General features: G+C 49.6%; 1 protein-coding gene across 1 annotated transcript in view; it reads right to left on the minus strand.

Annotated features, from left to right (window-relative positions):
- Positions 1-2821: 2821 nt before the first annotated feature.
- LRRC38 (leucine rich repeat containing 38) overlaps positions 2822-12653 on the minus strand; it is a 30778-nt gene continuing 20946 nt past the window's right edge. Inside the window, exon 2 of the mRNA XM_040326571.1 lies at positions 2822-3635. Coding sequence (XP_040182505.1) covers positions 3394-3635 — 242 coding nt within the window. The 3' untranslated portion in view covers positions 2822-3393. The remainder of the gene's footprint in view (positions 3636-12653) is intronic.

Consider the following 12653-nt stretch of genomic DNA (forward strand, 5'->3'; position numbering starts at 1 on the left):
CTGCCCCAGGGGAGTGTTTGGGGACCCGGGTCCTGCCCCAGGGGGAATGTTTGGGGACCCGGGTCCTGTCCCAGGGGAGTGTTTGGGGACCTGGGTCCTGTCCCAGGGGAGTGTTTGGGGACCCGGGTCCTGCCCCAGGGGAGTGTTTTGGGACCCGGGTCCTGCCCCAGGGGAGTGTTTGGGGACCTGGGTCCTGTCCCAGGGGAGTGTTTGGGGACCCGGGTCCTGCCCCAAGGGACATGTATCAATGCAAAAAAAAGTTTTAAAAACGGCCGTTTTTTCAGGAGCAGTGAATTTAATAATGCTAAAAGTGAAACAATAAAAGTTCCTTTAAATTTTGTACCTAGGGGGGGTGTAAAGTCAGCATGTGAAAAGCGCATGTTTCCCGTACATAGAACTGTCCCTGCACAAAGTGTCATTTCTGAAAGGAAAAAAAGACATTTAAAACCGGACTTGCGGCTCTAATGAATTGTCGGCTCCGGCAATTCAGAGAGAATTCATTCATTAAAAAAATAGCGTGGGGGTCCCCCCAAATTCCATTACCAGGCCCTTCAGGTCTGGAATGGATATTAAGGGGAACCCCACCGTCAATTTAAACAAAAATTAAGTGGGGTTCCCCCCAAATATCAATACCAGACCCGTCAGGTCTGGTGTGGATTTTAAGGGGAACTCCACCCCAAATTTAAAAAAAAAATGGCGTGGAGTTCCCCCAAAAATCCACACCAGACCCTTATCCGAGCATGTTAACCTGGCCGGCCGCAGAAAAGAGGGGGGGACAGAGTACGGCCCCCCCCCTCTCCTGAACCGTACCAGGCCACATGCCCTCAACATGGGGAGGATGTCACCCTATTGATGGGGACAAAGGCCTCATCCCCACAACCCTTGCCCGGTGGTTGTGGGGGTCTGCGGGCGGGGGGCTTATCAGAATCTGAGAGACCCCTTTAACAAAGGGGACCCCCAGTCAAGGCCCCCCCCCCATGTGAATTGGTAATGGGGTACATTGTACCCCTACCATTTCACGAAGGAAGTGTAAATAGTTAAAAAACACACATAGACACCGTAGAAAAAAGTCCTTTATTAATAAAAAAAAATGAAAAAAATCCAGCAGTGGTAATCCACTCGGTCCCGGCTTCCCGCTCCAACGTTGTCTGTATCCAGCGACGGGTGCAGGTGATCTCCGGTCCAGCAATGAGAAGATCCAGCCATCCAGAGCGCAGCCACGCCGACTGAAGCTGTGACGTTTCTTATATAGGGGAGGCGGGGCCACCCGTCACGTGACCCCGCCCCCTCTGACGCACCCTCTGCTACGTCACTGGGGAAGCCCAGTCTTCCCCCTTGCGTCGGAGGGGGCGGGGTCACGTGACGGGTGGCCCCGCCTCCCCTATATAAGAAATGTCACAGCTTCAGCCGCGCCATTCGCTGGGATGTGTCCGGCGGAGAGAGGAGGACGGCGATGCTGCGTTCTGGTTGGATGGATCTTCTCATCGCTGGACTGGAGATCACCCGGGCAGCCGGAGGCATTCTGTGGTGGAAGGAAAGAAAATTGTATTATCTATGGCCAATCTTACACATGGAATGAAGAACCCCCCCCTCCCCCGTAGAGGTGACGTGTCCTTTTCTGAAACGGAATTTGATAAACGTGATTGGAAAGACGAGGACATCAGATGGTCGGCCGGATCCCGATGTGTGTGACCTTCTCTTGGGCCAGCAGGAGAAGATCAGTGGCTGGGATCCCAGGTGTATGCTGGGTACAAAGAAATGACGGGCTGAGAATCCGCATATCCAAGGTGGCCCCTCCCCCGAGGGTCAGGCTCCTCCTCCGGTATGAATAAAATATCGCCAATGACCAAAACCAGCCGCGGAACCAACGTCTCTTTATTGGATGTGCCACATGAGGAAGGACAATGACATTGTGCAATCGTACAATACACATCCGATCCCGCAATCCGCGTCTCCAACCGTCCTTCGACAGTCCTCATACATGGCACTGAAATATTTGTCTCCCCTCCCCCTCCCAACAAAGGGGAGCCCCTGCAACAAAAGACCCCCAAAAAACCCCACCCACCTATTTTTCCAGAGGTTGCCATCCTTTCAGATGGGTGAGCACATCTTCTACGGTATTCTACCCACTGACCTCCAATATAAGGTGGTGGCAGGGGGGTATGCCAGGCGTGCGCAGGGGGTATGCCAGGTGTGCGCAGGGGGAATGCCAAGCGTGCGCAGGGGGAATGCCAAGCGTGCGCAGGGGGTATGCCAGGTGTGTGCAGGGGGTATGCCAGGTGTGCGCAGGGGGAATGTCAAGCGTGCGCAGGGGGTATGCCAGGTGTGCAGGGGGTATGCCAAGCGTGCGCAGGGGGTATGTCAGGTGTGCGCAGGGGGTATGCCAGGTGTGCGCAGGGGGTTTGCCAGGTGTGCAGGGGGTATGCCAAGCGTGCGTAGGGGGTATGCCAGGTGTGCGCAGGGGGTATGCCAGGTGTGCGCAGGGGGTATGCCAGGTGTGCGCAGGGGGTATGCCAGGTGTGCGGATCTAAGGGAGATCTATGCGGAACCTGATTCTATGAACCAGTCGCATAGATACGACGGCCGGACTCAGAGATACGACGACCAGACTCAGACATACGACGGCCGGACTCAGAGATACGACGGGCGGACTCAGAGATACGAGGGCCGGACTCAGAGATACGAGGGCCGGACTCAGAGATACGACGGGCCGGACTCAGAGATACAACGGGCCGGACTCAGAGATACGACGGGCGGACTCAGAGATACGACGACCGGACTCAGAGATACGACGGCCGGACTCAGAGATACGACAGCCGGACTCAGAGATACGACGGGCGGACTCAGAGATACGACGGCTGGATCTCAGAGAAACGACGGCCGGACTCAGAGATATCTTCCACCAACCCTTCCTCTCCGATCTCTTCCAACAACCCCCCCCTCCGATCTCTTCCATCACCTCCCCTCTCCGATCTCTTCCACCAACCCTCCTCTCCGATCTCTTCCACCAACCCCCCCTCTCCAATCTCTTCCACCAACCCCACTCTCCGATCTCTTCCACCATCCCTTCTTCTCCGATCTTTTCCTCCCTTTGACATGATGACCATTGATGGCCATGGTGGAGCTGGGAACCAATATACAGAGACCTCTCCATCCCAGTCCCTACATTTGAAGCTACAGATTGGTTTCTCTTATTGCCAATGGAAAGGAAGCTATTTTGGTTGGGTTAACCCTTTACTAAGAGAGCTTTGGGCAAAGAGCAGTAACCATTGTCATCCAATCAGCATCCAGCGTTCATTGTCCTGACCTCTGATAAAGGTCCAATCAGCTGCTTTGGGCTGAGCTCACAATCATTGCTCTTTATAGTTCCATGAGGCTCTACATGTGCAGTTCCTACTTCTCATCCTCGTCCTCATCTTCATCCTTACTCGGCGCACATCTTTGGAAACAGTGCACAGTTGTCGCCAGGAAGAAGCTGGAAAAAATGGCAGCGATGGACACAGCGACTCCGGAGAAGATGATGATCAGGAAGTCGGTCAATGACAGGCTGAATTTGCATTCACTGAAGCTGATATCGGAGAGTTCGTGGAGGAAGACTTTCCGATCCTCTAAGATGCACTGAATTTCCTCCACACCTGGGAGAGAAAGAGACAATTATGAGACTGGGAGCCGCAAGGGCCCCCCCCGGGATTGTACAAGAGACTGACAGAACCGAAACCACACCCAACCACGCCCAACCACACGCAACCACGCCCATCCACGCCCGACCACAACTGACCACACCCAACCATACTCATCCACGCACAGCCACACCCAGCCACACCCAACCTACCCCAACCACGCCGAACCGCACCCAACCACGCCCACCCACACCCAACCATACCCATCCGCGTCCAGCCACGCCCAACCGCACCCATCCATGTCCATTCGCGTCCAGCCGCACCCAACCACACCCATCTACGCCCAACCTCCAATCAGACCTTCAGCACCGTAAAATCTCCATTGTTCCCTGTAAACCAGACCTAGGCCCCCCCCCCTGTGTCCTGAAAGGGGCCGGATGCCTGAATAGGGGGCCGCCATGGATAGATTCATGCTATGCATCAATCTATCCATTATTCATAGAGGCACCTGGGTGCTTCTAATGGATGGGCCGCCACTGCCCCCCCCCCCCAATAATTCCCAGTCTCTGTGTGTAGAAGACCCCAATCATTTCTCCTGACATTTTCCTTAAATTATTTTATTTAAAGCTGAATATTAATCACTACAATTACAACCCTAAGGGATCTCCCGTGGTCTCAAGGATGCCATTACCCTATAGGTGGATGGAGCCTGATCAATATTATTATTATACAGGTTTTATATTATTATTTATTATACAGGATTTATATTATTATTTATTATACAGGTTTTATATTATTATCATGATACAGGATTTATATTATTATTTATTATACAGGTTTTATATTATTATCATGATACAGGATTTATATTATTATTATTATTATTATAATTATTTATTATACAGGATTTATATTATTATCATTATACAGGATTTATATTATTATTATTATAATTATTTATTATTATACAGGATTTATATTATTATTATCATCATTATACAGGATTTATATTATTATTATTATTATTATACAGGATTTATATTATTATTTATTATACAGGATGTATATTATTATTATTATAATTATTTATTATACAGGATTTATATTATTATTGTTATACAGGAATTATATTATTAATCATGTGTAGCGGGGTCACACTATCATGGACTACTGGTAGCCTGAATCCCCACCGGAGCTCCAGTTACATTTGTACATACATGTTGATATCTTCTTTAAAAGCAATGCATTGTGGGATCAGAAGTACTGGGAGATATGGACATTGACATTTAGTAGGAACAGACTACACTTCCCACAATGCCTTGCCTTATTGTAGCACATGACACCTCTGCGCAGACTTCTGGGGGAGGTTACTTAAGGACAGGGAGGAGCTGGCTTTGCTCTCTTGGGACCTGCATCTTCTCCTCTGTTGAGCTATGGAGAGCCTGAAGCCTGGGCCTGGATCCACCGGAAGACCAACCATCCAGAGGTAAGCAAGACCAAGGGTGTCCAGCTCGTGTTCCAGGAGACCAGAGAAGCTCGCCAGCTGATGATCGTAGCAGTGGAGAGTCTGTTACCGGAGACCGTGTGTTACGGAGCGGTGACTGATCGCAGCGTCTTTGTGAAGGACTCAGGCGGATCGGGCCTGCTCGGGTGAGAGGGCACATGCCCAAACTTCAAATCCCACTTCAGCTTATAACTTAGTGTTACTCCATAAACCGGAGCCACGTGTTGATCTTTGACTGAATCAGAGGCCTAACAAGCTGAGAGTTATACCAGCAGAGTTGACTGACGCTGACTGGAGACCAGTTCATCAGTATTGGTGTTCATCACACCCTTTTGACTAAGTTTGAGCCAGGCCTGGCAAAAAGGTTCTTTGCATTAGCTGTTCCGCAGGACCGCCTGCTAGGGGGAGCTCACGAGCATAGACTGCCTAGATTAATTGATACCTAACAGTATTACCTTTTTTTTTGGTTTATATTTTCTTTCTCTATTTGCTGACTCTTGCAAGGGCCCTTGCAGAGTAATTTTATGTTTAATACCTGTGTATATTTACCCTGTTATTCAAACTCCTTTATTCTCTTTACCATACGCAAAGTAAAGTTACCCTTTTGGTTTGAATATATTCATTGTGTGAGGTGTGTTTACTCTTGGGAGCCGCCAACGGAAAAGGTAACAATATTATTGTATTTCCATTGCATGTTTATGTATGCTATTGTGGTCCCAGCCAAGTAGGGGTCACAATACTATTGCATTTATCTGGTGTGCCAAGGGAGGGTTCGAGCCAATTAAAGGGGGTGAGTCAATTGATGAGAGTAGATCCCAATCTAACCAGCGGCTCCTGAGGGGGTAGCACTACACTTATTATTATCATCATTATACAGGATTTATATGGCACCAACAGTTTGCGCAGTTTGGCTGGTGTCATAACTGATCACATGTGCAGCACCAAGGCAGTTGAAGATTAAACATAGGCCAAGATGGCGGCTTCCTTGGCTGAAAATGATAGGTGGGTTTACTATATGAGCGTAGGATCCGCCTCCTGAGGAGCACTGGGGTGTCTGTTATTTCTGGGACCCCTGATGTCCATTTCTGACTCTCATATACATTGTGTATCATTAGAGTGTAGAGAAGAGTATTGATGGTGAAATAGGACCCTTCCTATGAGAATATTCGACATCCTCTATTTATAATTGTAAAGGGGAAATGTGAGAAAAGTGAGTCCCACCTGACCCGGGATTGTGTTTTCTCCCCTCCCCCGGTGACAGGAATCCCGAGAACTCTCCATAAGGTCAGGAGGGCAAATGTTATTAAATGTCTTCTCCCCGGTCCGGCCAGAGATACCTCATGGAGGATCGATGACATGGAGAACCAGGTCTGAACCCATGGAAAATCCAAAGATCGATCTCCTATGGGATTGTCCTTCGGCATCGGTGTCTAGTATATACTTTATATTATTATAGAAGTGGAAGTATTTGGGGTCACAGAACAAACCTTTCACAACTTCTGTAAGCTCTATTAAAGCCGAACCCCAGACAAAGACCCTCAAAAGCTGAAGAATAAAAGAGATGGGATGAAGACATGAGGGGGAGACGGAGAAATAGGGGCGTCATATTCCAAAAAAAAAAATTCTTGAAAAGAATGAAAGAAAAACTTTGGGCGTTGTGGGCATTGGACTTCTAGAGAATGGCGGGTGCATTGGGGGGGGGGGTACAAACTTGTGACAGGAGTGACTTTGGGTGGGGGGTTTGTGGGACTCGGCTCACCTTGGAGAGTTCTGGAGGCTCCTTGTCCATTATCCCCGACCCTCTTATGTGTAGATCCCCCCGTGTCTCTAATAGGGGTGCAGGGGGACTGAGAACCCCACTATGATCTGTGCTAGGCCCCCTCAATGCTGTATACATTGTATATATTGTGTGTTGGCTGTTGTGTAATATTTGCTGTGATGGTTTGGGGTGTGATTGTATTCTATTGTCTATTGTGTCTGAAGCCTCAACTATTATGGGATGTGTAATTGTGTTTTCTGTGAGGAAAGAGGGAGGGGGGTTCCTCCACCAGCCCCCCTGCTAAGACTGTTTACTGAGGAGAAGTTTGAACCCACCTGAACTGTGTGTCTATTGTCATTGGACAGTTTGACTCGCCCTGTTTCCCACGGGTGGGAGGGACGTGTTTGAAGGGAGATATCTGTGTCCATGTGTGATAATAAGACCCGTTTGTTTTGCCCCTCTGCACTGAGGTGCTGTCTGTGGACAGGGGGGGGAGGCTAAAGAATCTTGGGAGGTGCTGCTTCTGAACAGAGGAAGTATTGATGGCGGACCTAGATCTGTTTGAGGACAGAGGGTTCGTCACAAAAGTATTGGAGGTTGTGGGCATATCAGTGTTTTGTATTCCTACTTCTTTTCAGCCCAGTGGAGCGAACCTCCTTCTTCCCCCCAGAAACACACACAATGGGCACAGCGCCCCCCAGAGGCCAGAAGACGTCTGACTGAAAGAAAGCGGAAAACCCAGAAACTCCAGGCTCCGCCTTTCCTCCTCTCTGCATCACCCTGACTCTGCAATCACTGAAGATCCTCCAACAATGGAGGCCACACCCTGAACTACCAATCACTGAAGAACCTCCAACAATGGAGGCCACACCCTGAACTACCAATCACTGAAGATCCTCCAACAATGGAGGCCACACCCTGAACTACCAATCACTAGAGGTCACACCCTGAACTACCAATCACTGAAGATCCTCCAACAATGGAGGCCACACCCTGAACTACCAATCACTGAAGATCGTCCAACAATGGAGGCTACACCCTGAACTACCAATCACTGAAGATCCTCCAACAATGGCGGCCTCACCCTGAACTACCAATCACTGAAGATCCTCCAACAATGGTGGCCTCACCCTGAACTACCAATCACTGAAGATCCTCCAACAATGGAGGCCACACCCTGAACTAACAATCACTGAAGATCCTCCAACAATGGAGGCCACACCCTGAACTACCAATCACTGAAGATCCTCCAACAATGGCGGCCACACCCTGAACTACCAATCACTGAAGATCCTCCAACAATGGCGGCCTCACCCTGAACTACCAATCACTGAAGATCCTCCAACAATGGCGGCCTCACCCTGAACTACCAATAACTGAAGATCCTCCAACAATAGCGGCCACACCCTGAACTACCAATCACTGAAGATCCTCCAACAATGGAGGCCACACCCTGAACTACCAATCACTGAAGATCCTCCAACAATGGCGGGCACACCCTGAACTAACAATCACTGAAGATCCTCCAACAATGGAGGCCACACCCTGAACTACCAATCACTGAAGATCCTCCAACAATGGCGGCCACACCCTGAACTACCAATCACTAGAGGTCACACCCTGAACTACCAATCACTGAAGATCCTCCAACAATGGTGGCCTCACCCTGAACTACCAATCACTGAAGATCCTCCAACAATGGCGGCCTCATCCTGAAATACCAATCAATGAAGATCCTCCAACAATAGCGGCTACACCCTGAACTACCAATCACTGAAGATCCTCTAACAATAGCGGCCACACCCTGAACTAACAATCACTGAAGATCCTCCAACAATGGAGGCCACACCCTGAACTACCAATCACTAGAGGTCACACCCTGAACTACCAATCACTGAAGATCCTCCAACAATGGCGGCCACACCCTGAACTACCAATCACTGAAGATCCTCCAACAATAGCGGCCACACACTGAACTACCAATCACTGAAGGTCCTCCAACAATGGCGGCCACACCCTGAACTACCAATCACTGAAGATCCTCCAACAATGGCGGCCTCATCCTGAAATACCAATCAATGAAGATCCTCCAACAATGGCGGCCACACCCTGAACTACCAATCACTGAAGATCCTCCAACAATAGCGGCCACACCCTGAACTACCAATCACTGAATATCCTCCAACAATAGCGGCCACACCCTGAACTACCAATCACTGAAGATCCTCCAACAATGGCGGCCTCATCCTGAACTAGCAATCCCTGAATATCCTCCAACAATAGCGGCCACACCCTGAACTACCAATCACTGAAGATCCTCCAACAATGGCGGCCTCACCCTGAACTACCAATCACTGAATATCCTCCAACAATAGCGGCCACACCCTGAACTACCAATCACTGAAGATCCTCCAACAATGGAGGCCACACCCTGAACTACCAATCACTGAAGATCCTCCAACAATAGCGGCCACACCCTGAACTACCAATCACTGAAGATCCTCCAACAATGGCGGCCTCACCCTGAACTACCAATCCCTGAAGATCCTCCAACAATGGCGGCCTCACCCTGAACTACCAATCACTGAAGATCCTGCAACAATGGAGACCACACCTTGAACTACCAATCACTGAAGATCCTCCAACAATGGAGGCCACACCCTGAACTACCAATCACTGAAGATCCTCCAACAATGGCGGGCACACCCTGAACTAACAATCACTGAAGATCCTCCAACAATGGAGGCCACACCCTGAACTACCAATCACTAGAGGTCACACCCTGAACTACCAATCACTGAAGATCCTCCAACAATGGTGGCCTCACCCTGAACTACCAATCACTGAAGATCCTCCAACAATGGCGGCCTCATCCTGAAATACCAATCAATGAAGATCCTCCAACAATAGCGGCTACACCCTGAACTACCAATCACTGAAGATCATCTAACAATGGCGGCCTCACCCTGAACTACCAATCACTGAAGATCCTCCAACAATAGCGGCCACACCCTGAACTACCAATCACTGAAGATCCTCCAACAATGGCGGGCACACCCTGAACTAACAATCACTGAAGATCCTCCAACAATGGAGGCCACACCCTGAACTACCAATCACTAGAGGTCACACCCTGAACTACCAATCACTGAAGATCCTCCAACAATGGAGACCACACCCTGAACTACCAATCACTGAAGATCCTCCAACAATGGCGGCCACACCCTGAACTACCAATCACTGAAGATCCTCCAACAATGGCGGCCACACCCTGAACTACCAATCACTGAAGATCCTCCAACAATGGAGGCCACACCCTGAACTACCAATCACTGAAGATCCTCCAACAATGGCGGCCTCACCCTGAACTACCAATCACTGAAGATCCTCCAACAATGGCGGCCACACCCTGAACTACCAATCACTGAATATCCTCCAACAATAGCGGCCACACCCTGAACTACCAATCACTGAAGATCCTCCAACAATGGCGGCCTCACCCTGAACTACCAATTACTGAAGATCCTCCAACAATAGCGGCCTCACCCTGAACTACCAATCACTGAAGATCCTCCAACAATGGAGGCCACACCCTGAACTACCAATCACTGAAGATCCTCCAACAATGGCGGCCACACCCTGAACTACCAATCACTGAAGATCCTCCAACAATGGCGGCCACACCCTGAACTACCAATCACTGAAGATCCTCCAACAATGGCGGCCTCATCCTGAACTACCAATCACTGAAGATCCTCCAACAATGGCGGCGACACCCTGAACTACCAATCACTGAAGATCCTCCAACAATGGTGGCCTCACCCTGAACTACCAATCACTGAAGATCCTCCAACAATGGCGGCGACACCCTGAACTACCAATTACTGAAGATCCTCCAACAATGGCGGCCACACCCTGAACTACCAATCACTGAAAATCCTCCGACAATGGCGGCCACACCCTGCACTACCAATCACTGAAGACCCTCCAACAATGGCGGCCACAGCCTGAACTACCAATTACTGAAGATCCTCCAACAATGGCGGCCTCACCCTGAACTACCAATCACTGAAGATCCTCCAACAATGGTGGCCACACCCTGAAATACCAATCACTGAAGATCCTCCAACAATGGCGGCCACACCCTGAACTACCAATCACTGAAGATCCTCCAACAATGGCGGCCACACCCTGAAATACCAATCACTGAAGATCCTCCAACAATGGCGGCCTCACCCTAAACTACCAATCACTGAAAATCCTCCGACAATGGCGGCCTCACCCTGAACTACCAATCACTGAAGATCCTCCAACAATGGCGGCCTCACCCTGAACTACCAATCACTGAAGATCCTCCAACAATGGCGGCCACACCCTGAACTACCAATCACTGAAAATCCTCCGACAATGGCGGCCACACCCTGAACTACCAATCACTGAAGACCCTCCAACAATGGCGGCCACACCCTGAACTACCAATAACTGAAGATCCTCCAACAATGGTGGCCTCACCCTGAACTACCAATCACTGAAGATCCTCCAACAATGGCGGCCTCACCCTGAACTACCAATCACTGAAGATCCTCCAACAATGGCGGCCTCACCCTGAACTACCAATCACTGAAGATCCTCCAACAATGGCGGCCTCACCCTGAACTACCAATAACTGAAGATCCTCCAACAATAGTGGCCACACCCTGAACTACCAATCACTGAAGATCCTCCAACAATGGAGGCCACACCCTGAACTACCAATCACTGAAGATCCTCCAACAATGGCGGGCACACCCTGAACTAACAATCACTGAAGATCCTCCAACAATGGAGGCCACACCCTGAACTACCAATCACTAGAGGTCACACCCTGAACTACCAATCACTGAAGATCCTCCAACAATGGTGGCCTCACCCTGAACTACCAATCACTGAAGATCCTCCAACAATGGCGGCCTCATCCTGAAATACCAATCAATGAAGATCCTCCAACAATAGCGGCTACACCCTGAACTACCAATCACTGAAGATCCTCTAACAATGGCGGCCTCACCCTGAACTACCAATCACTGAAGATCCTCCAACAATAGCGGCCACACCCTGAACTAACAATCACTGAAGATCCTCCAACAATGGAGGCCACACCCTGAACTACCAATCACTGAAGATCCTCCAACAATAGCGGCCACACACTGAACTACCAATCACTGAAGATCCTCCAACAATGGAGGCCACACCCTGAACTACCAATCACTGAAGATCCTCCAACAATAGCGGCCACACACTGAACTACCAATCAATGAAGATCCTCCAACAATGGCGGCCACACCCTGAACTACCAATCACTGAAGATCCTCCAACAATAGCGGCCACACCCTGAACTACCAATCACTGAATATCCTCCAACAATAGCGGCCACACCCTGAACTACCAATCACTGAAGATCCTCCAACAATGGCGGCCTCACCCTGAACTACCAATCCCTGAAGATCCTCCAACAATGGCGGCCTCACCCTGAACTACCAATCACTGAAGATCCTCCAACAATGGAGACCACACCCTGAACTACCAATCACTGAAGATCCTCCAACAATGGAGGCCACACCCTGAACTACCAATCACTGAAGATCCTCCAACAATGGCGGGCACACCCTGAACTAACAATCACTGAAGATCCTCCAACAATGGAGGCCACACCCTGAACTACCAATCACTAGAGGTCACACGCTGAACTACCAATCACTGAAGATCCTCCAACAATGGTGGCCTCACCCTG

The sequence above is a fragment of the Rana temporaria genome, chromosome 10 (genome assembly GCF_905171775.1).
Source record: "Rana temporaria chromosome 10, aRanTem1.1, whole genome shotgun sequence".
NCBI lineage: Eukaryota > Metazoa > Chordata > Amphibia > Anura > Ranidae > Rana > Rana temporaria.